Source organism: Pangasianodon hypophthalmus, chromosome 21, assembly GCF_027358585.1.
Source record: "Pangasianodon hypophthalmus isolate fPanHyp1 chromosome 21, fPanHyp1.pri, whole genome shotgun sequence".
Classification (NCBI taxonomy): domain Eukaryota; kingdom Metazoa; phylum Chordata; class Actinopteri; order Siluriformes; family Pangasiidae; genus Pangasianodon; species Pangasianodon hypophthalmus.
Window position 1 is genome coordinate 4,443,320 of NC_069730.1, and position 27,409 is coordinate 4,470,728.

Sequence of the window (27,409 nt, forward strand, 5' to 3'; positions counted from 1 at the left end):
CTAGCAACTCTTCTGTTGCACCACTCGGAGCCCTGGGTTTAAGAGTTTAAACATATGAGACTGAGGGGCAATGAAACAGTCATCTCTCATGACAGAAACTGTTCATCATATGTTTGAGTGTGGTGGGGGTATACGACTCCAGGACGTCTTTATGCAAGAATAATGGGAAGAAAGATTGAGTACCATTGAGGAAAAAGGAAAAGGTGTAGTTGGTAGTGCTTATGGAACTAAACAGAAGAGGTAGAATTTTGTGCATCTGTTAAATCTCTTCTTTTGTTTTTGGTGTAACAGTACCCAGTACCTGGGGCAGTACAGTCTTTCCCAAGGGTCCAGTGGCCTTGTCTAGGTTCCTGGTTCTAGGAATGCCAAGTGCCAGCCAGGACTGCCAAACTCCCCAGTTTCTGGTATTCCTCTTCTAGTAATTGTCTCTCATCTCAAATGTCTGCCTCATAAACTATTGCTGTCTCATTCTCATCAGCAGTTGTCTGAGAAAATATGTTTACCAGCGAGAACCCCACCATTTTTTGTGGGACCCCTGGCCGCACAATGACATCATGCAGTTGCCTTGCTTGTTGGCAACCATCGGGCCATAATAACTGGTGGGACAGCACTCGTCTAGACGGGCATTCTCTGGCCAAAATGGTGAGAGAGAGGCCATGGTATAATTCTGTCACAGGCCAGTTGTGCTGCTTGTTAATGAATAGACTGGCACTGACCCATGCCCCTTTGCCCAGTCCGAATGCCCGTGGTCCAGCTGGCACCCAGCCACAGCTCCTCACAGAGTTCTTCCCCGAGTTCCTCATTGTTTTCAGGCAGTCAGTTGGCAAGCCGCAACATGTTAGCCTGACAAATTGGAATTTGCTGGAGGAAGTCAATCTATTGTAGGACTTCTTTTGTTTGAAGACCTTTGGGCAATAGAACATCTGTATGTGGGCACTTTCGTCATTGGACGTTCATTGGACGTCATGTGCCTGGACACGCATGAGCAACTCACTTGTGTCTAGATGTTTTGTTGTCCCCAAACCTGTTTTGTCTACCTTTTTATCTGTTATGGACCAGCTTTGAAAAATGTATTATACAGTGGCTTTGTCTGGTGTCCTTGTTTTGTATTTGCAGTCCAAAAGCCTTCTGTGAGGAGACAGTAAAATTGGTGGAATTGCCATGGTAACCATAATAGTTGTCCATAAAACACTGTGTAAATGTAAAAATGAGTCAAACAGAGAAGGAAGGTCATAAAAGTGCCAGAGTTTTGGAGTTCAGGAATGCATTTGCTCTGTGCCTACGCTGATTGTTCGGGAGAGTGAGAGAGACTCTTGATCTTCCTCTGCTTTCCTCCCAAGCGTTTATCGTTCCGCTGTCTAAAACTCCCATTACCTTGACAGTGATGTCCTTTGATGTTTATACAAATAACGAAAAATGACGTTGTAGGATACTAAAATGTCCTATCTCATGTTCTGTTTTCTTTGGCTCCCTTCTTTAGGTTTAATCTTACTTTCTCTGGGGCAGGCATCAGTGCTTGGGTACAAATAGGGTGCCGATTTTTGATTATGAAAAGAAAAAGGAGCTCAAGTATTTCATGAAGATAAATCTTGTGTGGGAGAAAAAGTATCCGGAATAAAAACACACCAATAATGGTGTGTGCTTTTCGTAAAAGTCTTCCTGTGGAGTACTAAGTGTTAGCTTGGTCACATTGTGGTGTCTGAATATCAGGAAAGGTTCAGTTCTGTTTGAATGAATGTGGACATTTAAATATAGACATCCTGAGTATTTTTATTTTTTTTTCTTTCCCAAATAAGTAGCAAGGATTCAAATGAAAGGCATAAATCTAATTTGTATTAGAAATAAAACGTAGAATTGTTTCTCATGATAAGATTTCAAGACATATGCAGTGTTTTTGGAAGATATAGTAATTATGATCAATTGGCTTGGGTAAGTAGTATCTATAAATCTACAAAAACCTCATTTTAATACAAATGAATTGTTTTGAAGTTTATTGTAAGAATATGGCAACGACATGTTTATAAGTTCTACCTCCCAGGTCCCAATCAGTGCAACCCATAGCTCTGACGGACACACATTATAGGTTATACGGTTACACAGCTACATAATAATGGTTAAAAAGAGCTGTTCATTAGATTTCAAATGACACCAGCCCCATGCAGGTGCCGGAAAAAAGAGGCTGCGGAAGTCGGGTGTTTTTGCCGACCTTGGAGCTCTATTTCCAGTTAAAATGACACCTCGGGGGCTGCTACGGAACTCGTTATTTTCAAAGCCTCAAGGTCAGAGACTTTGTTAATTCAATCAAAATTTGGGAGAATTTATAAATGTATTTATTTAATTTTAAGCTATGGTGAACCAGTAGTACATTTTGTTTACAATATTAAACCTCTGTTCGCAGCAATTTTTTATTTATTTTATACAAATAAAACTGCATAATTTTTCTTCATTCATATCGCGAATCGAATCATGAATTGAAGTTAATAGTTAAGCCAGTATTGTGAATCGAATCATGACTGGGGTTGTATCTTTACACCACTAATTTTTAACTTGGGTTATTTTCCTGGTCATTTTTTTAGAAGGTAAAATACGGTGTAATCCTTCCAAACACGTGCACTCACAGACTGTAAAAATGACTGACGTGACTGATTCGGACGTGACTAAAATCCTGGAATGACCGTAATAACTACTGCTCTACTGTATTGTTATTACTCAGCATTTTATCTTTTGTTAAGTCAAACAGAATCAAAATGCAAGCTTTTTACGTATTTTTAATTGAAATGTGTTCAGAGTGTCTTTATCTGCCAGCTCCCAAGCTTCACGCATCATCCATCTTCTCTGAGATAAATGATACAGAACAGCTCAGTCACATTGTTGAAATAAACCCTAAACAGAAGTCACTGCCATACTCCAGGCACAAACATATCCCCCCCCCCCCCCCCACCCCCCAAACTCTACACCGAGTGTAATGGCTGCGCGCCTTTAACGACACAAATCGGCCATTGTCTCCGGTGGAGTGCCAGCGTGTAATTACATAAAAAGTGGGACTCGGCTCCAGTGAATGGAGTTCCGTGGAATTCCATCAATAACCCAGCCTTCCCACCCCAGCTGCACTAAAAAGCCGTCGCTGATGTTTCTCTTGTTGTGGAAACAAAGCCGTACACAATGGCGTGTTGTTGCGATGTTGCGTGTTACTCCGTGCATGCTACCATGTGATTTCATTTGCAGCATGAGGAGGAGGGAACAAGTCGAAGTTGCAGATCTTTTTTTCTGATGTAGGTTCTCTGCTAAGCCCGATATGATGGAACTGATGTACAAATGAAAAATCAACTTGTGCAAAAAAAAAAAATAAAAAAAGCATGCCCTCCTTTAGAGAAAAAAAAGTCAACACTGATGAAGGGGATGGGAAAGCAGTGACCGGTTAACGAGGCTTGGCTGATATCCTGCCCGTAATAAATACTTAAAACCCTCCAGGGCCGATTCCGCAGCGCGATTTCTACATTATTAACGTAACGAGAGGTGAGGCGCTCCAGAAAGACGAGACAAAAAGACTTTCTGTAGCTTTTCCTTTCATCAGAGAGAGGCCCACACAGGGTGGGCGCGCCTTACAAGATCAACCGAGAACTTCAAAAGGCATCAGAGTCAGCGTCGGCTGATGAATACTTGTGAATCATAACTGTTAGAGATGAGCTCGAGTGAAGGGGAATCACTCGCAGCTTGTGTTTTAAGCTTTCTCGCGAGCGTGCAAGTTTTAACCCCTTCACTTATTTTCATAGTTCATGGTGTATCAGGTGTTAACGCTTATATAGGATATGATAAAATTATAATACCACGATAATTGATGACGCGCTTCTTTGTAGAATTGATATTTTGTGCTACATGGAGTGTATGTTAACTAAAAAAACACTGAAAATGAGAGATCATGGAGAATTCTGTTAAAATGAACATTTTGCGTACAAAATTAGATACTCATAGTAATGGATTTAAAAAAATGTCAAGCTAGTTTGTGTGAGTTTTCCTCTCTCTCTCTCTCTCCCTTTCAGAAAGTTAATAAGACAAATAATATAGCTTGTCATGTTATCGAAAACTGTAAACCGCAAAGCCTTCTTGTCATGAAGACTTTCCCGTAGTGGAAAACTTACTCACTGTGACAAAGCACTCGCACTGGAGACTCCTTCCATAAATGTTACGTAAACATCTCCTACCAGAAAACTTCACCATATCAACCAGCTGTATGTTTTTCTTTGTTAAATATACGCGTTTTCTTAATCCGTTTATAATTCTATGAATTGTCTACCATACAAGTCCCCGTGAGCGAAACGATAATGTATAAGAGAGTGCGTTTATCATGAAATTTGACAGCGTGTGGCGTAAACAAATCAAACCAATGCTTTCCGATCAATCCGAACTGAACATGCACTGAACATCGCCGTGGTAAAATTCTGCACCGAGCGAAAAAGGAATACGCAAAGCCAAAAAGAAAAATGGTGTCGAGCAATCCCGCAGCGAGAGCTTTGCATATCCTCAGTCGGAGTGTGTAGCCACCTCGCAGTGTACCGCTTCGAACACTTTTATTAGTCGTCTCCAGCTGAGCGTTGTTATTAATGGATGTTGGTTCATACCAGGCTTTATTGCTGGTGCAGCGTTTTAAGCCCTCGCAGGCATTTCCCACCGCCTCACTGTCCCAGATAACTGGAGCGGCAGCATCGGCGAGCGTGTCCGTGTAACCCTGCCATTGTGCGACGATGCTTTAAGAGCCTCCAAGATGGCGGCTCCACCTCAAGCCCACGCACTTTCTACACTGGCTTTCATAATGGATCTATCTATTTTTTTTTTTCTTTTGCAGCTTAACCATTTTTTAAAATGGTGTGAGCTTATAGGTTGCTCCTGGGCTTTCCCATGCTCATGGAAAAAACATTTGTTTATTCCTTATTTATTCTTTAAATAAGTTCTCACACATGCCTGCTATGTGAGGCGTGATTACCATATGAAAAGTTCGTCTCAGACATGCAATGGGAATCTTTTTTTTTTTTTTTTTTTTTTTTTTTTTTATAAAGAAGCATCTGCTTTGAGAAAGTCGCATTATTTTTGCCTCAGCACCCGATTTGGCTTTATTGTTTACGCTGCTTTCTCCATAAAGTTGACCGCTTTGCCTGATCCGCCACCATGTGTGCAGAACGATCCCACGCTTTTTTTCACTCCTATACAACATCTGGATGCCATTAATCCCAGAAGCCTGCTGTCTCGTGCTCCCTGCGTCCATTTTTTTCTTTTCTTTTTTTTTTCTTTTTATTTTAAAAGGCTGGTATTGCCGCGTTCGCCTCCTAATCTCCTTTTAGAGGCCTAGATTGCATTCCTGCAAGGGTGTAGACATTAATTCTGAGATGAGAGTCATGATTCTTCTCAGGCCTGTTTTTCTGGGAAAAAAAATAAAATAAAACGTAGTATGGGATGTATATAGCTTATCGTACCTGAAACATTTCTCTACTCATTGATCCTATCTCAAATCTCTATCCTCGCTGTTCCGCTCGGTAAATCCGAGGATGAAAAATTTTCTGCTGTTGTTGAATTGCTCCGTGCCTTTTTGAAGCAAACTGCCACGGTTAGTGCATGCTACATCACCTCCAAGATAACGCCGGGGATTGTGCCGTAACCAGAGTCTATTCACTGGACATGTTTGGAGAATTATAATATTTGTTGAAGCTTTTATTACAAATTGCAAGGACAATTGCTACTCCTGGACGCCATTACGTGAAAAGAAGCCATCTCTACATCTCAGCTTCATGTCATGTACTCAATTTTACAGAATGTAAAGGATTTTATGGCGCTTTCACTCTTGACTTAGAAACTTTTGGTTTGTATTCATGGGGCTACATAGTGATCTTGATTAGTGATTGGATTTTCAAATCGAATATGCAGCATAGATTCCCTCCAGGTCTGCTCTTCTTCATTTTAATGAGTGTTGAAAGAGTAGAGGGACTCATGGGGAAAGGCCTCGTATCAAAAGTGGCTCTTAACCTTCCACTCGATTTGTGAAGTCGTTCTCTAAAGAGTGAACATCTCAGAAAACCAAAAACAGGCCGTTTCCATTTCCGGCGCTAGACATGTCCCGCTCTCTGAAGCCGAGTTTCAGGTTAAAGCAGAACCTCTGAAAAACGCTGCCGGATACGTCGGGTCACCTTGTAACGAGCCAGAGCCGTTACAGCAAAGTTTCGAAAATAGGTCGCTCCTGCTGCTTACACGAAGAAAGGCCTGTCAGAGAATCATCCGCAGATGAAACCGAAAAACAAAAATCTCTCACCTGGAATAAAAGCGGATCGATAGTGAGCGTCAGCGCTAAAGGCTGACTTTAATCCGCACTTTGCCGGAGTCTTGTTCTCTGAACCTTGACAGCTCGTGTTAGATATGGATCTGTTATGGAGGTGAAGAAAGAACGAGGAGGAAACATGGACGTATACGATCAGTCAAAGTGTGTCAGGTTGTTTGCCTTGATGTGTGTGAAGCTTTTTTTTTTTTTCTTTTTTCCTTTTTTTTGTTTTTTTTTTAAAGACGGCAATTATTCTGGAGGATTTTTAAGCGAGGCATTACAGGTAGAAATGCTAGTTCATGTCATGTCCATTTTTCAAATTTCTTAAACTGTATTATAGTAAGAAAAATAAAATAAATCTAAGCGATAATATTTTTCACTGTATCCGTCCACTCGTGACCAGCGCATTATCTGAAACTTTAAAGAAGGGTTAAGCTCCGCCCACTTTGTACAATCGCATCATTTCATATATCCCTGAAAAGCTTGTTTCCTGATACGTATGTGGATTTATGTGTCATTATGGTATACATGTCAGTTTTCTTTATAAACCTTATAAGCTACACTTACAAGAGTGGAATACATGAAACTAAAGTGCGTTTTTGCAACCGTTTTCCTCAAAATCAGTTTGTTTTCTAGATTCAGAAGCAAAAAATCTTGTAGATGGCCTGCATTCATGAAACTTCACGTTTATTCTTGTCCATAATTAGAAAATGTTGCTAATTATTGGATTTACACTCATTCATGCAATTATCTGATCAGCCCATCATGTGACGGTGCATAAAATCATGCAGATACAGGACGAGTGCTTCGGTTAACCTTCACATCAGACGTGAGAATGGCAAAAAATGCAATCTCAGTGACTTTGACACAAGTTTGAGTATTTCAGGAAACGCTGATCCGCTGGAATTTTCATGCAGCGGTTCTGTGGATGGAAATGCCTTGTTGATGAGAGGTCAGAGGAGACTCGATCGAGCTGACAGGAAGGCTACGATAACTCAAATAACCACTCTTTACAACCGAGGTGAGCAGAAAAGCATCTCAGAACACAGAGCGTGTAGAACATGGTGGATAGGCTACAACGGGAGAAGACTTCTTCTGGAAAAAGTGAAAAACAACAATGTCAGCAGTGCTAGTTACCTTAGTGAGGTGTAGTACAACATGGAGATGATTTGAGTACAGATCTGAAGCTAGGTTTTGCATCGTGATAGACCACAGATATGATTTTGGTTTCACAAAAGAAAAAAAAAACAACCCACGCTGCACTGTGGTTTCACATCCGACACGCTGCGAGATTAAAAAAAAAAAATGCCGTCCTTTGTGGTGTTAGTGGTGTGTACTCACACCATCGCACCCCGAACTCATCCCTCAATATCCTGCATTCCCCACATTACCGATATGGTACGGTCGGAAACGCTCACTGTTATCAGTCGGGTCAAACCAAGCAAGTTGAAACGGGGGAGTGAATCCCACAGAGCGCACCTCAGACAGGAAGCATCGACGTTTTTTTTTTTAAAAAAAAAGTGCACTGAGTGATATCCGAGAGCCGTAGGCGTCTCTATGCCGAAGACAGCGTCTTCGCCTTCGAGTACGCAGCACAGACGGGCGTGGGCACGCGTCCCACTTTCTGCCCTCTGCCACACAAAAGCGTCACAGAGATAAAGATCATTGTGTCGGGTAGACGTGCCCGTGTCGTTCGGCTTATGTCATGCAACAATGTGTGCTCGTCACGGCTAACAATCAGACGACTGTCTGTCTGCATACCCACCTAATACCAGCGTCCTGGAAAACATGCTCTTCATTCACTTATTATTCCGAATCATAATTAATGAACCTGAAAAGAATCGGATCCTGACAAATTTTTTTTCTTTTTCTCACAAGCAGTAGTAAATCAGCTGGGGTTGTTTGTCAGATATAATACTTCTTTTGTTCTTGCCTTCATTCACTTCGAGGTGAACTGGTGGATATGCATTTATTTAAAATGTCCTGTGTATTCCTCTACAGCACATTCAAAGCTTTGGGATGGGTTTTTTTTTTTGTTTTTTTAACTTGTGCTGCAAGTTCTGATTTTTCTGATTACGTTTTGAAATTCACCAAACTTTTACGGCTTATCTCGTTCCCCCTTTTTTTAATTTCTGTCCTTTATTTGCTTAGTTTTTTTTTAACTAACCAGCTCACCACCAGTTTTCCAATTATGCTTTAAAAAAAAAAAACAATGATAACCAGCGCTAATAAATCATCAGGTTTGAGATGCAAGCAATTCATTTTTTCCCCTGACACCCCCTCCTTTGCTACCGTCAGCTCCTCCATAAGACGTGGAGATTGGGCGCCGGCGCCTGCTGCACTCCTCCTCATCCCTCATGCACTGTGTAATTTCTCTTAATTAGACATGGCATAGCTCAGTGAGCATTCGAGGAATGTGGAGGCTGTTGGGGGAGACGTTTAAAAAGCCTGCGAAGAAGCAAAGCTACGGTGAAACAAGGAAAAAACTCACGTTGACCATGGAAAGTTTTTTCCTCCTTGTTTTTTTTTTTTTATTTTTTTTTTTATACTTTTTTGGCTCGGTTTTATTCAGTGTGACGCTGACTGAGCTTCCAGCGGTTTGGGGTTTTCTTGCTGGCCTGGTTTGTGTCAGTACTGAAGTTCTCAGTGCTGAAAGTAGGTTCTTGCGTGTTCGCAAATGAAACGTGAAGAATGCGGCGTTCCTCAGGGGTGTCCTCGTTGTCCGTTGCACTTTATTTTTCAAAAGCAGTCCACACGTGTTGTCGTATATCCTGAATTTCTAGAATGAGTGATTGTGTTAGATGATAGTAGAACATCCTGAAGAAAATATAGGCCTTAACCCTGTAGCCTTAAGATTTTAGTGCCATATTTTTATATATAGGTCACAAAATATCAAATGTGTGTGTGTGTGTGTGTGTGTACATATATACACACTCACATTGCTTCATTAGCAGTAACATTAATATAACAAGTAAGAAATAAAACACAACATAGAGTGCTGTAATAGGAAAATTTTGGGATTGTCTGATGCAACCCGAAGCAAAGCGGAGCGACTGTTACCACCCCGAAGGTGATTATTTTCCAATAACTGCATGTCCCGAAGTGTTTTATTTCTCTTATATGACAGCACTTTTCCAGCAGATTTACAAATTTTTATTTACTAAAGAACAACACATCATACTTTGTATCAGTTTTGGATGTTGTAGAACGTAGAACAGAAAGTTACTTTCTGTTATGATTTACATTATAGCTATAAACAGTCATTCTCTTATCAACCTCTGTTTTTTTTTTATTATTATTATTGTTTTTTGTTGAAGTTAATAAGACAAAAAACACAGCTTGTCATTTTACCGAGAAACCGCCAAGCGCATGCTCTATCCTGAAGACTTTCCTGTGTCGGAAAAAATGATTGTTACTGGTGACTTCTCCCATAACATGTTATAGAAGCATTTCCTTACAGAAAACTTTGCTATATGGACAATTACATGTTTTTTTCTTTGTTAAAAAAAAGTTTTTGAAATGGTTTATTTATTAGGCTTAGTGTTTGCATTACAAGTCCCTGTGAATGAGCTGTTACTATAGAAGCAATAACATTAAAATGAGCCCATTAATCCCGCCTTCAGGTCTTTCTCAGAAGTTCTTGCGTAGTGGTGTGTTCAAGTGTTTTTTTTTTGTTTTTGTTTTTTTGAAAAAAAAAAAAGGAAAAAAAATGGACCGTGTGAGAAAACGTCTTTGGATTTGTATATTTTTATTTTTGTATCATCAACAACAAGTTGTTTATTTTGCCTTACTGAAAGAAGCTACAACTGTATTGAACAGTTAGCATGTAAAATTAGCATTTAAATATGTAGAAAACTTCATGTTCAATACTTAGGACACGCCCCTCCAGCCCCGCAAAAAAAACTTGGAAAATACTTGTTCCCGAGTTAACTGCGACAACGTGGTGGTGTTCAAGTGCGCTCAACTCATACTTACAATATTTCTGACAGGACTTCTGTAATATGTTGATAGAATATTAACCAACACCACCTGACCAATCAGAATCGAGAATTCAACAGCACTGTGGTATACAACGATTTAGTTCATGTAACATTTAGTTCAACAGTTCAGCGTTCCCGAGTCGACTAAGAAATTTCACCTAAATGTAAACACGCTCAGTTTGATTTCGTAACTCGGCATAGTCACATCATTTGATCTCAGATATTGGCAATATTCTGAGAATTGTTTTAAATTATTAGCAGACAAAATTAGGCTGTTACACAAAAATCCCCAGGTGTCGCAGTTCCAATAAATACAGTAAGGTTGAATTAACGACATAATGAATATTCTTCGTCGTTCTAGTTCCTCCGCTTTAAGAAACGGCTGGAAATAGATCAGCGGCTAATGACTGATGGATTAGCGCAGGAGAACATCGATCAGTGTGAAACGGTTGGTTAGGACGTGGTCGCTTCATTCATCAGCTCGCTCAGCGTTCAGTTTGTGGCGTAATGAAGCATGCCTGATAATCACCTCCCAAATTCAGCCTAATGCGACATGCACGGCGTAATGAGAATGAATTGGAGTGACGCCGTTCCTCTCGTGCGTGCCTCTGCGTTGCGTTTCGTCTTGTCCCGTGCGTCCGGTTAATCAGGGTTAATCAGAATTCCAACCTACATCTGATTCATCTGCTATTAAAGCTGGAATCTTAACACTTTTACCCTCTTCTGTTTGTAGCCTGAATGCGGATCTCTGAAATCCTCACACACCCCCAGACACTTTCTCTCCCTCACACACACACACACACACACACACACACTCCAGGGCCAGCTGGTGACCCGGCCTGTCGTGGTCCTCAGTGGTCAGTGTGAAATCGAGCTAATGCAAAGCCCCATGGCTTCTCGCTGACCCACCAGAGGACACACCATCTCTCTCTCTCTCTCTCTCTCTCTCTCTCTTTCTCTCTTTCTTTCTCTCTCTCTTTCTCTCAACACGTCGTCATGTGTGGACCTCGAAAAGCGTTAGTGTTCAATCTCTCTGGCTCTTTCTTCCTTTCTTTCCTTCTCTCGATCCTGTGTGCCAACTTGGGGCTCGTCCCAAATCGAGTCCACACGCACCCCGCCAGGTCGCCTCTCGCTACACACCGTGTGAGCCTGCAGTCAGGTTTATTGTATACACTGCACTAAAATATGGAAATATGGAAATATGGAAATACGGTGCCTCTAGAATAATAACAAAAATATTCTTTTTTCAAACGCGGATATGTATTTGTGTATGTACTCACTGTTTTGGTTTATTTAATTAATTTATTTAAAAGCAGATTTTTAATTTTTAACAATTTTTTTTATTTTATTTTTATGATTTACTTGTATTTTATTTTTTATGTATTTTTATTTTTGATTAATTTAATTGAAATTCATTTTTTAAAAAGTGGTTTTATCATCTATTCATCTATTTATATTCAATAAATATTCCTTTTTCATTTTTTTTTCTAGTAACATTGAAATTTGTGTAATTGCTTTGTGTCTGATGAATGACAACCCCAGCGTACGTCATGTAACATCCTTGAAGCGAGCAAAACATGTTGAAGGTGTCCTTCCTGCCACGCTGCGCCTCCTCGACCAATCTGTTTATTTCAGCAGGACGTGTCGCTTCGATGTCAGTGTTACAGCGCTGATGCCCACGTCTGTCCCTGTGGACAAATAAGCGAATGCGTCTTTTCATATTCAGCCTGTTTGACCTGACCAGGTTTCTGTGTGTTGTGCGAAGTGTGCGTGATGGTAGCCTCAGCGTCGCGGCTAACCATAAGCCTTTCCTGCGCTTTGCAAAAGAATTCCTGATAAGCCTGAGTGACCACAGATGGACCTTCACGATAGTGCGCTTTGCCCTTGATTTCAGCTCTACACACTGACTAGCAACAAGGGGCGTGTGTGTGTGTGTGTTTCTGGAGCAGTGTTATATTGCACTTACTGTCAGCTTTTAATTTACATAAATGTAGTAAATATAAGTAGAGTCATGCTGATATGTAGCCGGGCGGTGAAGTTTTGTTGTTACACAATAATACAATTAGAATAATACAATTATATTTATGTCTTCAAAACACTGAAGCTAATATACCTGTATATAAAGCAAATACCAGTGTATACACTATAAATTATTTATAAAAGTAAAGAAGCTACTTTTTTACTGTCGATGTTGTGAGCAGCCATTTTGAATTGATGTCACTTGCTGAACTCGGGGTTGATGAGAATACATGCAGTGTTTTCCTTGTCTTTTTTCCAGCCAGATGTTAGCAGTTCTGGGTTACGTGTTAAAGATTCATACTAACACTTCTGCATTTTCCAGTGCCAAAACTTTTGCATAGTAAGTACTTACAACGATCTAATATTATCCTGGTTTCTTTTTTTTTTTAAATTTTGTTTGCTTTTAAACCGAAACACACTTTCAGGTTGTGGTTTAAGCAAGCCCAAGACCTCTATAAAGTGCACATTTCTGCTAGCTGGGCTTAACCTCGCACCACAAAGACCATGCATAGGCAGTTTCTCGAGATTAGAGGAGGAATAAAAGGAGAGAACGAGTGGAAAAAAGGGGCAGGGGTGAACAGACGGCGCGTGTTTGCTGTTCTGCACGGGACGGCTTTAAAGCGGCTTCCCAAGCGAGACGGCCGTGCTGCTTATTAGTCTGCCTCGCTCTCTTTTTATTTCAAGCCTCGAAGCAAATATTAGTGTGTCTCTCCACACTTGGCTGCGTGTGTGTGGGTGGGTGTGTGTGTTGTGCTCCACCCCTCCGTTATTAAATAGGGGGGTCTAGAGCTTTAACAGACTGAGAACACAATGGTTAAACTGACATACGAGTCACACTCAGGAGCCGAATGGCTTTGGGGGAGCAACGTCAACAACACACACACACACACACACACACACACACACACACTTGCAAAATTGGGACTGTGTCATGGGCCGTTAAGCAGCACAATCTAGCATGCGCTTTGGTCTGAACTAAACCAGCAACATCGAAAGAAGGTATATTTATACGTATGTATCAATAATTGCATATTTATATTGTATATTTTTTGGATACAAATTGATATTTTGCAAATGATTACATTCTTTTTCTCCTTAATAGTTAGTTCCCAAACCAGATTGTGTTAAATTATATGAACAATATCACCATTACTACATAAACAACATGACTACATGCAACTTTGAACCACATTTGAAGATGTAAAAGTTGCGTAATTGTTGTAATTCCTGATTACAGAGCGTCACAAATCAATCAATCCAGCAAAACTTTGGAATTACATGACAGCTCAGTTGAAATCTTGATTCTGATTGGTCAGAAGGTGTTGATTCACTTTTTCTTTTTTTTTTTTTTTTTTCTGTGTTAATGCCCTCATTCTAATACGTTATCGTTTCTATAGTAAAAACGTACGCAGGGATATGTGTGGCGGACGTGCCAGGTAAACAGACTAAAAAACAGTGTAATTGTTGATATGGTGGAATTTTCTTTGAGGTGATGTTTGTTTAACATTTTATGGAAGGAGTCTTCAGTGTTGGCAAAGAGTCAGGAGGTTTTCCGCCATGGGAAAGTCTTCAGGATGAGCTTTGAGGTTTCTCTGGCAATATGGCAAGCTATGTTTTTATCTCAAGAGAGAGGAAAACAAAGGGGCTGGTGAGAGAAGGAACGGTGTATACTGTAATTGGAAAAATAATCAACATGTATAACGTAAGCAAGCGTTGACGATGGTCAGAAATAATCGCATTAGTGATAATTCCAGGTACTTCCTCAGAAGATTATTAGCATTTTATTCAATTACGTTATCGTCCGTTGGTTTAGTCAGAATAGTAAGATGGAAGTAATGTTACTCTGTAAAATGCGACGTCGCTTTTAAAAATCCTGATTTAGCAGCCGAAGCTGAGGTCCCACGGCAAATCTGGCTAATCAACGCAAAAAGACGCGAGGGCAAGCAGAACCGTGTTGTGTACACAGCTGCGGGCATTAGTCAGCGCTGACAAGGCGAAAATCTCCAAACGTCTCAGAGTGGCGCGCTCCGTTTCACGTCTGCGTCAGCTCCAAATTTGGGGTTTCGCCTTCTTTCTCCCACTCGCACGAGGACTGCATTTGTTTGGTGTAATTTTCCCAATGATAGGCTGCTAGAGTGAGAATGTCAGCGTGAGTAATAGAGGGAATGGAGAGAGGGAATGGAGAGAGGGAATGGAGAGAGGGAATGGAGAGAGGGAATGGAGAGAGGGAATGGAGAGGATTTATCCAAAAGTCTCACCATCACCCTGACTAACACAGTTCAGGGGTTCAGTCCTGCTGTAAATCCACTAACCCCCTCCTTCCTGCATAATGAGTCTGCAGTATAATTAGGTGTGTGTGTGTGTGTGTGTGTGTGTGTGTTGGGTCAGTGAGGAGTCACTTCATTAAGCCAGCAATTTGAACAAAATTGTAGCGGCTTCCTTGGCTGTCTCTTGTGCTTTTTGTTTGTTTTTTTTTTTCTTCATTCTGTTACACAAGCTTTCACAAATTCTTTCTTTCTCTTTCTCCTTCCTCTGTCTTTCGCTCTGTCTTGTTCTCCTTCTCTCTCTCTCTCTCTCTCTCTCTCTTACACTCTTCTCTCTCTCTCCTGCTTTTTGGTCTATCTCTCTTTGCCCTTCTTTCTGTTTCCCTTTCTCGAGCTTTCTCCTTCTCTCACTCTTTCTCCTGTCTCTCTTTCTTCTTCTCTCTCTCTATCTTTCTCCTTTCTCTGTCGCTTTCTCTCTTTCTCTTGCCCCTTCTTTTTTCTTTCTCTCCCTCCTCTCTCTCTCTCTCTCTCTCTCTCTCTCTCTCTTGGCCCTCTATCTTTTTTTCTATGTCCCCACTTTCATTTTCTCCTCTTTCTCTTTCTCTCTGTTCTCACTCTCTTCTCTTTCTTTCTCTTTTCTATTCTGTCTCTCTCTCTCTCTCTCTCTCCCTCTCTCTCTCCTGGCAGCTCAGAGGCTCTCGAGGGAGCAGCTGTAATCTGTTCCATCAGCGTTTACTACCGAGCAGAAATTAACGCAGACAAGCACCGGCACTTGCAGCCAGCCAAACGCTTCTATTAGGAAAATTATAACGCTATTAACTGAGCCTGTTTGGCCTTTTTCATACTCCCCTCCCCCTCGCTGCCTCCGTTCCCACCGCCGCCACACACAGCGTGGGACGTCACGCCTCGCTGCAAATATGCACACGTAAACATCAGATACCATCAGTACTCCATGGCTATTGGCTCAGAATTGACCAGAAGCTTATCAGTATCGGTTCTGTATCAGAGCGAGATTAGATCCATTAAGCAGCTTTGTGGAGGTGATGAAACGCAGAGCTGCCTTTTTAAATTCTGGGTAAATGTTTGTAGAAAGAAAACACGTTTTCACGTTAAACCTGTTGCTCTTGTTTATTGTGATCTGTTATTGACCGTATTTACGTTTAAATATAACCAATATACCCAAAATACGGGCGTTATCAAGCGCGTACTCATATTCACGTAGGCTTCTACGATATAATGATTTAATCATCTCTACATGATTTCACGCAGTCGCGCATTTTGCGTAGGACCTCCGAAATTTAACATCGGCGTACGTTAGTCCAAGTTATCACTCAATAAAAGAGAAGTCTGTTTCTCCTCCACAAAAACGGGAGATGAGTCTGGAACGATTTGCGCAAGTGTTTTGTGCTCTCCAGTATTAACCGAGAGTGCACTGAAGCCCTGCCCCCTTCCGCTTTTTTGAGTAATGTGAAATAAATTTTATCAATGTGTTTGACTTTTACGAACATTAGACAAATATATAGCCAACTATAAACTCTTAAGTATATTTATTAGAGATACGTTTGTTTTGTAGTCAGTGTTCAAACACTTAAGAAGGTTCACAGAGAAAATGTTGGTCTTGTAGACATTAGGCAATTGATTTGTAAAAGAATTACTGCTATGGTACTGTTTACTGCACATTACTGCAGAATCACCTAAAAATCCACCATTCAGCTGACGTTTCGTAATTGCCACTGCCAGCAAGCAGTTCCTGACTACATAGCTAATTATATTTTTGTACCCTGTCACCCTGTATTTTTGCAGCTCTGTCAGTAGTGTATGTTAATAAAATTCAGTGGGACATGTATGGTGGATGCTCCACATAATTTAAGACTAATAAACGTGACGTTTTCTGTAGGGAGATGATGATTAAACATTTATGGAAGGAGTCTCCAGTGTCAGCATTTTGTAACATTCAAGGTAAAGCTATAACCGGAGGTTTTCCACCATGGTAAAGTCTTCAGGACTGAGGGGTTTTTGTTTTGCAGTTAGTTAGTAAGATGGCAAGCTATGTTTTTTTTGTTTGTTTGTTTTATTTATTTTAAATTCAATAGAGAAAAAAACTTGTTTTTTCGACGTTCCACAACAAATATTGTACTTTTTATCCGTTTACATTATATGTCGTTCTTTAATTAATAAAAATGTAATCGCCAGTGAATGTCCTTGGTAAGAGGAATTTTCCTGTAACAGCACATCCTGAAGGTTTTATTACTCAGGGTTAATTAGCAAGATGACATCAGGTAGCACTGAACACTTTTTAAACGTGTTTGAATTTAACCAACCTTTTCTTGTACAAACACATAAAGTATGTTGAATGCACTAATCTTCCTGATTACTACACAGTAAATACTTGTAAGTATTAGGTCATAGCATGTGATTTGAGACACCCCCCTCCGGTGAGAACATGTGGTTATGAATGATTAACCTCCCCGATGAAACCTGTGTGTGTGTGTATGTGCTTTTTTCAAGTGAAACTTCAAGCCTGTTCTCCTTAAGACATCCCCCATAAAATCGGGCCTTATTTTCAGGAAAGGTTGCGTGGACTCTGAGACACACGTTAGTTTTCCACACCTTGGTTCCATATGTGTGCGGAGTTTTTAAGTCATCGATGATCATCGACTGTGGTGGTGATGATGAGGAGAATGAGCGGAGTGTTAATCATCTCTTCGCGCTCCCGTGGCACCTCAGCTGGAGCGGCCCAAAGAGTCTGGCGTGCTTAAATGAGGATCCGCGGGGCCCCCTGGTAATCAGGTTTTTAAGTGATTAGCCTATTAGTTTGCATAATAAACGTAACAGCGGCGTCTGCTAATCACTCTCAAGGGTGCACACCTAACGGAGGGAGGGGAGTGCGAGGGGAGTGTGAGGGGAACAGGAAGGAGGAAGTGCTCGCTCTCGTTTCATGCTCCTGCACCGGTGGTTTAGAGGGTCACGCAATTTGGCACCATGCCAGCCATTGCTTATGCTTCTTTTGTGGGCTTCCTGTTTTGTTTTTTCCCCCTTTGCTGCCCAAGTGCCCACGTATAAACACACAAGCAGCACAACTAGCTCCATAAAACCTCTTTACGCATGCATAAAACTATAATATTAGCACCAGCGGCTTTAGCCGTGGAAGAGAGGCGGACGCATGTTTGTTTGGGTGTTTGTCTGTTTCTTGTTTGTGTTGTCGTGGTACAGGGGCGCTGTTTGTGCAGGGGTAATTAAGTTAGCATCTGGAGAACATGTGTGCAGCTCTCAGATAGCTGTCTGTGGAGTGAAGTGGTGTAGGCTGGCATGGTGTAATGCTGCGTAAAAACTCCGACTAAGAGAAACGAAAGAAAACATCCCTACTCGGAAACTCAGAATGATCTGCTCAACCCCGAGTTCAGCACACAACGTAATTCCGAACGCAATTCCGAGTTAAGTCGAACGCAGTTCAGAGGAGGTTGAAAGGGGGCGGGGTTCAACCTGCAACAGAAGAGTTTGTTCCGGAAGAACGTGCCAAGTAGCATGATGCGTGAAGACATTTTCACAATACAACTGAGTGCAAAAGTTTTCACCCCCTTTTGCCATGTATTATAAGCGCATGCTGTTTGGGTCACATGACCATAATACATATATTCTGGTCTAGAAACTTAATAACTAATCTAAATCCCACAGAAGATTTGCTGTGGCTTTTAAACATCATCTATATTTTATTGTTTTGCATTTTTAAGCTCAAGTTTTGGTTTTGATGGGACATGATAGAAAAGAGTGAGCACGTCCTGGAGTGTTTTTATACTGGGAAAAAAACTGCAAACCTCTTTTTCTAACAGGATGTAATGGATTTTTTTTTTTTATCAGCATGTCAATATGGACGGGATAAATGTATTACCTGGAGTTATTTACTTTACTGTTAACCATCTGAAGCAGTGTCTGTTTGGGTTTATCCAGTCACATGTGTATCTGTCTGTTATTTAGCTGAAGGTAGCTCATCGAGAAAAGACGTGTTTTAGAATTTTGTTTCATTTCCCCTCTCTGGACTGATTAGCAAACTGACAACGTGGCTTGTTTGGGAGGAAAAAAATGTGGAGACGAAAACAGAATGTGTAAAAACAATTGGACAATTTATTCTTCACTTCAAGATCAACACGAATGTGTCTCATCTGTTCAGAGGCTACGATTTAGTCAAAAGTGGTCATTTGAAGTGTCAGTGAAAAACTAATATAATCATAAAATGAATGTCTTGTTTTTAGTCACAGACTAATCGTTAACGGTTAAGCATTAAAAGTTGACTGTTGTTGCTCTTCTGTCACGTTAAGGCTGATTTATACTCGCTTTTAACTCGCTTTATTCTCGCTCGTTTGCGCGTCCTCAGAAATGATTGTGACGCTTCCACATCCGATACCAGCGTAAACAGCGGGGTCAGTATAGCACCATGTGATAAATAAACGAGCATCAGGTCTCAAAACACATACTTACCTACTATTCTAGACTATTCTATTCTAGACACTTTTCCTACTACAGTTAGTGCTTTAGTTTTAAAATCCACTCATGTCACCTTTAAACTTACTGAAAGCTCTATTTTAAGTACCAGAAGCTCTTCTGGATTTTCCAGATTAGTAAATATTTTTGAATGTACAGTGAGGGGTTTCGATTGGAGATGCAGATCAAGTCACTACAGCTGGTATTGAAAATTAAAGTTTTTTTTTTTTTTTTTTAAACGAAATCTTTGTACAAAAGTCTCTTTGCACATTCTTTGTATATACAAGGGCGAGGCAAATGAAAACCGTAATTAATTTTTTGCGTTGATTGTTGCAAAAAAAAAAAAAAAAAAACAGTGTCACATAAGTGTATCTGTACTTCGGTCAAGCACTTAAAAAGTGTCTGGATTCTTCTAGAAAAGAAATTGATTTGATTCTAATTTATGTTGCATTTTTAAGTTTATTCAGCTTGTTTTTAGATGCTTTTCCTCATTTCAAGCTTTAGCCAGCATTTTCCTATTTTATTTGATAGTTTTGCTTCTTCAAAATGCTTATTAAAAATGACTAGAAATATGCTTCATAGTAATATAATATAACAGGAAGTAGTAGATAAATTTGGCTGTATTCACGTTTGCACTTACTAATATATCATTTTTGTTCTTTTCGCTTTGGAAAAACATTTTTTAAAAGTTGAGACTGTCAGTATTTATTAAGTGTATATGCGTACATATATTAGTGTTTATGTTTAGTCGCGGTGATGAGTGTCGTGTCCTTCTGTCATGGTGTGTTATAAATTTAGGAACCTTCTAGAAGTAACAGACAGAAATGCGAACAGTGTGAACAATCATGACACCCTGACCATAATCTGAAGATGGATTTTTATCTCGAATATTATTCGAGCAGCCTTTGATTGCTCCAAAGTGTGTGTTTGTGTGTGTTACATACGCAGCTCCCGGTCCCCTAGTGCTAAACACACACTTCTCCCGCTGTTGATCGCACCACAGCGGAGGTGTTCACACTTTCTGATGGCTTCGCTCCTGTTTTGGGATTCCTGTCTGCCGTGAGGTGTTTGTCTGTGTATGCAAATGATCTCCCCCCATGCCAAGCAGTGTGTAATTACTCGTGTGTGTGTGTGTTTTTCCCCCTAGAGAGAACTAGACACCACTGCCACGCTACTGGCCAACAGACAAGATGAGAGCGAACAGTCCAGGAAAAAGCTCATCGACCAGAGCCGCGAATTTAAGAAAAACACACCAGAGGTGAGGTTCAACACACACACACACACGTTTCACACATTCTGTCCCTCTTCATTTTATTTTCATTCTCACTCTCTCTATATAGCTGTTTCTACAGGGGAGACCAATCTGTCTCATTGTAAATCTGTGTGTGTGTGTGTGTGTGTGTGTGTGTGGCTTGAACATGAAGCACACAGTATCTTCCTATTATCTATAACAGTTCCCCTGATTTAGTCCAGTCAAGGCCTGGCTGACCCCAGCGTGGAAAACTCTTTCTGGCACCAACACACATCCGTGTTACTTTACTCCTCACTGCTCCTCTTATATATATGTGTGTGTGTGTGTGTGTGTGTGTGTGTAAGAAAGGAAAGCAAGTGTGTGAGAAAACTCCTCAAACAGTTTTTAAGTGCGTTTTTGAGTTCAAGCCCGCTCTCTCCCGTTTGTTTGGGTCTCTGGCCCTCGTAAAAGCTTGAAGAAACGTCTTAAAGGAAAAGTTCAGCCAAAAAATAAAATGTACACTACCATGCTTTTTGCGCCAAATGTAGTCCGTCATCCAAGATGTCTGAAATGAACTTCTTTAGTCCTGCAGCTTGTAGCTGAAATGTAGGAGAAGCTTGTAGGTAGCTGCGCATCTAGGTTTAGACACTAACCGTGTCCATTTGGGGTACGGGGGAAATTCATTTTTGGATAAATTATTATAATTATAATAAATTATTGCTGAAAATTGCACATAAAGCCAGATAGCTCATTAGCTACCTGCTAGAGTACTGAATTATCCAAACAACTTTGAGGTTGAATAAATTTTTTTATTGTATATATTAGTTTATTTTATATTAATTATTTTTTAAATTAAATTAAATTTTTATTATTATTATTATTGTTATTATTTTTATTTTAGAAAATTAATTAATTAATTTATTTATTTATAAAATTATATACTTTTATTTTCAGAGTCTACGGTCGGTTGTAATCATAGAGGGTATATGGGATTAATTATTTATTTAACTATTAACACTTCGGCGGTCACTGAGCATTTATTTATTTTTTTTTTAAACTTCCATTAAACTCGTAGCAGCAAGACATTAAGCGTGCCAAGTTAAATGTCTTAATAATTAAAAAGAAATATATCAGTGATAAATTTGTTGTGAATGCCGAATGCTGTCGTGTTAGTAGAATAAAACGCTTTGCATCAGGCTGCACCACGCCACGATATCATTAATTATTTTCCTAGAACAGCGCGCCTCACGTGTGTCTTCGTTTTCATTGTCTTCGCCCCACGTGTCTTGTCTTCATTTTCTTCTAAATACGGTGTGCAAACTTTTGCACTCGACTGTACTCTTCAGAAGAAATGCATCAGTCAATGGACACTGACTGACCCAACAAAGATCTTGGACGTAAACATATCTGAAGAAAACACTCTTTCCTGATTGGCTCTTGAGTCTCACGTTATCTTCTTATTGTGGCACCTTTAAAATGTTCACTCCGCTGTTGGGTTTTACTTAAACAGCTTCACAAAAGTCTTTATAACGTGCCAGCAGAGACTTTCTGATCATTAAGAACACGTTATATCGGGTATCGGTTAACGCTCAGAGCTCTGATATCGGCATTGTATCAAAAAAAAAGAAAAGAAAAGAAAGATACGGCTCAGTGCATCCCTAACTGCCGAGTATCTACTTTTACCTAATTACTTTTGTTGCCATGTTAAACCCCTCAATCCCCTCGAGAGCTGTTTTACTCTGACCTACTTTGTTCTCCGTCGAGTGCGTAACATCCCACAAAGAGGAATCATCTGGGAATTGCATTGTTTATCACGCGCTCCCATGGCAACAGGCCTGCCGCGGCACGACTGGAAACAAAGCAGCGTTGTCATTGTTGTTATTTGGAATGTTGTAATGAATAATTAATGAGCACATGAATTATTTATGAAGGAGTGGGCTGAAGGAGTGAAGTCGGAGAGCTGCTGGTGGGAAGGTTGTGTGTACGACGATGTAAGCGTGCCATGTTTTTCTTTCTTTTTTTTCACACGTTTGACTGCTCTCCTCTAATGGCATTCTGCTGCTTGGCTGTTTTTATCTCGCTCTTAAATGTTTGCTTGCCGAGACATTTTATTTTTCTGGCTCAGACGATTTTTTATTTATTTTTTTTAAACATATCAAAGATGCTAAGATGCAGCTCGGGATTTCCCGTCATCAGCTTCCAGACAGATTGTGAAAAGTAAAGAAGCGTCGTCTCACGCCTGCTGCAAGTTCCAGATCAGAGATTAAACAGAATAGATTTACATTGCAGTTATTTACATATCACAGCGCAGCTGAATTCTCGATTCTGATTGGTCAGAAGATATCGATTCATTTTCCAGACCAGCAGCTCTGACAGTAATGCAGCTGTAATTCATAATCGCAAGTTTATATTAAAGCGCTTGTTCTAATACAATATCGTTTCTGTATTAACGTCTCATTCAGAGGAACTTGCAAGTAACTGATCGAAAAAAAAAAGAAGCTGCTTAGAGAACAACAGTTTATAGCTGCTATGACGTAAGTGATAACAGGAACTAACTTGTTTCGCAGCTGCAAGGTTTATATTAATGCTCTCGTTCTACTACATTATTGTTTCTATAGTAATAACTTTCCCCAGATTTTTATAGAGGACAGTCCGTGTAAACAGATCTTAAAAAAAAAAAAAAAAAAAAAAAGAAAAGAAAAGTGTAACTAATAAAAAAAAAAAAAAAAAAAAAAAAAAAAAGAAAACATAAGGCTGGTGAGGAAATGAGTGTTTATAGCTGCTATAATGTAAGTGATAACAGGAAATAACTTGTTTCCTGGACGTTCCACAATGTTAAATGTAACTATAAATGGATAAAAATTAGTAGAGTGCTGATCTTTACTAAATAAAAGATTGGAATTTTTGGAGAACTGCTGTGGTGTAAGAGGAATAAAACACTTCAGGATTTTCTGTTGTAGGTATAAGAAAGAAAGCTTATAAATAATAATAATAATAATAATAATAATAATAATAATAAATGATTGTTTGTTTGTTTGTTAAAATAGGGTTTCATTGTAGTTAAATATCACTCAGCCCTAGGTCCGATGAGGTACTATTATATAGGGAAGCAAATATTTATTAATGTTATATGATAATCCCTCAGGTAGATTAAAGGTAAGTTCATATGATGTGAAATTTTAATAGTGGCTCATCACGTCTCTTGGCAACGGCTCGACATTTGCAGAGCACTACATGCTGGTGAAATGAAACGGCAGGGTTTGCGCAATAACTGTCCAAACTGAAGATTTTTTTTCCTCCCCTCAAATACACTCTACGCAAAGGACATAGGGCGTGTTTAAATTTAAATTTAAACTCTGCTGAGCGAAAATGCCAAGGCCTTCTGAAAGCTCCTGAGCTGCCCTGATCTCCATTAAAGCCTGTTCACCGCAGATAAGCACCTCATCAACACATCTGCCTGCATCAACACTTTCTCCCAACACCGCTGACCAGATGGTTATTACACACAGCTTCACACCAAAACAGCTGGATGAGTGGAGAAGTGTCAAGAGGAATTAGAGGAAGAGAAGACAAAAGAGGACGAGTGTGTTTGAGTGTTAAGAGAAAAAAAAACAGACATAAAATGACTGCTATAAGGAAAAGAGAACTCGAAGTCCTCGGTCCTGAAAACTTGCCTGACCCTGGAGACTCCTTCCATCAAAGTTAAATAAACACATCCGTACAGGAAACGTTCTTAAATTCTTTTATTAGCTTTAGATTATGCAGCGTGTCTGCTGCAGGACGACACGTCATACAGAATGACGTCATACTTTTATCTGTTTATAGTTACATTTAATTTTGTCACAGAAACAAATGTAGTTCCTGTTAGCACTTACGTTATCGCAGCTATATACACTCATTTCCTCACCAGCTTCTCTTTTTTTTTGTTAGTTATACACGTTTGTGACTGCAACACAAGTCCCTGTGTAATTGGTTACTATAGAAACGATTACGTACTAGAAAGAGTGCATTAATATTAACCTTGCAGCTACTGCCAGAGCTGTTGTTATGCAAACTGAATCAGCCAAAATGGAGAAATATTGAAATAAAACATTTAAAAATGGCATAACAGTAAGGAATAACACACGACAGATTGTGTGTAGATTTAACAGTGCGGAACGTTCATGAGAGAAGTTAGCTCCCGTTCTCATTTACGTTAAAGCAGTGCTAAATAAACAGTCGTTCCCTCACCAGCATCTCCTTTTCTCTTTCTCTTTCCAAAAATCACAGCTTGTCATTTTAGCTCGAAACCAGAAAGCGTAAACCGGTCTGTCCTGAAGACGTGCTGCGAAACTTTGCTAAGCGCCACGACTGTTACAAAGTGCTGATACTTGAGACGCACGTTTTTGTTTTTTTAAAAAATCCATTTATTATGTGGAGTGTTTGCTGTACGAGTTCCTGTGTATGAGCTGTTACTATAGAAACGATAACGTATCAGAATGAGAGCATTTATATAAATCTATCTTTGACGTTAGAGCTGGAAGTACTGTCCGTGCCGTGTGGTTATACAAAATGAATGCTCTCAATCTGACCAATCAGAGTCGAGAACTGATAATGTTCATAAATGTTTCCTTTGAGAATTGAAAATAAAATGAAAATGTAACGAGGATGAAAAGGACACTAAAAGTATCTGTAGTAGATGTCTGTAGTAGACATCAAGGCCCCAGACACACATTCATAGTAAAACAGATGACGCACAATAAAAGTGCAGGTACTACACACATGTATTGATTGTCTGTCGTGTTTGTGTCTGGCTTTTTGTGTTTTGCCGTGCTGCTGTGTTGTTTGGAGAAGACGGGGGGACAAACACGGTGCCGGTGGAAGTCATTATTGCAGTTTTAACTCTCTGTGGCAGATATAAATCCCTCTGTACTTCAGGACAGACATGCCAGTTTCTCAGTTTTACTCCAACTCTCTCGATGAATTATTGTTTTATTCTTATTCAATTATTTTTTTGTGCTTCTGAATACAAATGTATAGTATCCTTTGTGTGAATTGGGTTTGTTTTTGGACTGGCGAGGGATTAGTAATGCCGCGTCGGATCGAATTTAGCACAACCGCTTCAAAATGTGTCTCATTCTCTCTTCTCCATGTTCTGTCTCGTGCTGACACACACACACACACACTCTCTCTCTCACTTACACACACCCTCTACATTTATCACTTAAATCCATTTCTTTCATGTCTGCACACATCCATAATTTACACACAGTCCTTTTAGGAGATACAGGGGCCTGAGGTTGGTGTGTGTATGTGTGTATGTGTGTGTGGTGGGGGTGTAAAGGAAGTAGTATAGTGTATAGTAAGAGACTACTTTAATTTATGGGTTTTGGATTTTTTTTTTTTTTTTTTTAATCCCAATCCTAAACAGGTCATGACTATTTAAATAAATTTGAAAAGAATCGGACTTTTGAATATTATATAACTGATGTGAGTGTGTGAATTAAATACGGCGTGTGAAAGCACCTTTAAATATAGCAGACAGCTGTCCTATAATGCCATTATGGTACACCCTATGTAGTGAGTGTCTATAGAGAACAGGAAGCCAGTGTAAGAAATTACAGACTGCCTCTAAGCAGCTTCCACACCAAGGTAGGTGTTAGAACAAGCTCATCCCCCCAAAAAGGCTTAATTATCATAGAGACAGTTCATCTCGTTCTCAATAATATGTGGATAATACCACCTGAAGTGACATTCAATCAATTAGAGCATGGTGGAGGCAGTGGGACATCAAGAACGTTCTCAGAACAAAGGGGTACATGACTGTAATTATCACTCAGAAAGACATCTGTCTGGATAGTCATATCACCCCACCATTGCGGTGGTCACACCTGTAACGACATCAATAACCTGAGATCAGAAAGTGATCACTTCAGTTGCTATTCTTAACTTACATTTAGAGCGAGACTTCATTTACATTACGGGCAGGAAAAACTGGTTTGAGAAACCGTATAAAATATCTGAGCTGATATTGTTCGTGGTTCAGTTTGACCCCGATGAACCCGCTGTGCTTCATGTACTTTATTGCAGCATAGCAGTGAAAGTTATTCTTCATCGTGATCTTTGACGTCCTCATCATTTTTTTTCTTACACCACTATACTGTATATAGAGAGAGCTTATAAATGAGTAAATAAACTAACTCCGTAGTTCTACAGTGCCATTACGCTGGGTTGTATAACCTTCACACGTGCACATTCATGCAATTATCTAATCAGCCAATCACATGGCAGCAGTGCAGTGCATGAAATCATGCGCATACAGGTCAAGAGCTTCAGTTAACGTTCACATCAAACATCGGAATGGGGGAGGGGAGGGGGGAATGTAATCTCCGTGACTTTGACCGTGGCTTGTACCATTTGTTAGTGCTAGATGGGCTGATTTGAATATTTCATAAAATGTCCCTGGATTTTCTCACACAACAGTCTCTACACAGAATGGTGCGAAAAACAAAAAACAATCCTACAGGCAGAAACGCCTTGTTGATGAGAGAGGTCGGAGAAGAATGATTCAGGAAGGTTACACTAACTCAAATAACAACTCTGTACAACCGTGGTGAGCAGAAAAGCATGTCAGAACGCACAATACGTTGAAGCTTGAGTGGGCGTGCTACACAACAGGAGAAGGTAACACTCCTGTCAGCCAAGAGCAGGAATCTGACCTTACACTGGGTGCATGTTCACCAAAAATGGACAGCTAAAGTTTGAAAAATGTGTTAGGTAAAATTGTATAATAAGAGAGAGAGATCCAGATGTGTACATATGTGCAGAGCAGCACAATAGACAGAAACTGCCTTCCTGCTCTAATCCTGTCAATCAGCATGGACTCGGCGCACACACACAACTCCAGGTCCTCACGCACCCTGAAAGAAATTTATTTCCAGTGACCTTTTCCCACAGCGCAGAGCCAATACCACAACAAGCTGTTTGTGGCGAAGGAACACTTTAACCGATCGTCGATCAAGCTGTTGGAGACCTGTGTGCTCGAATTCTTGGGGGAAAAAAAAGGCTGAGCAGTACTGGAAGGCATTTCTACATAGAGAGGTGTGTGTGTGTGTGTGTGTGTGTGTGTGTGTGTGTGTGTGTGTGTGTGTGT

General features: G+C 40.1%; 1 protein-coding gene across 4 annotated transcripts in view; it reads left to right on the top strand.

Annotated features, from left to right (window-relative positions):
• The window catches only part of cux1b (cut-like homeobox 1b), a 156,593-nt gene that overhangs the window by 20,497 nt on the left and 108,687 nt on the right, over nucleotides 1–27,409 (top strand). For all 4 annotated transcript variants that reach the window (XM_053227554.1, XM_053227555.1, XM_053227556.1 and 1 more), the window contains exon 2: nucleotides 20,194–20,304. In XM_053227554.1, the coding sequence (XP_053083529.1) occupies nucleotides 20,194–20,304 (111 nt within the window). The remainder of the gene's footprint in view (nucleotides 1–20,193; nucleotides 20,305–27,409) is intronic.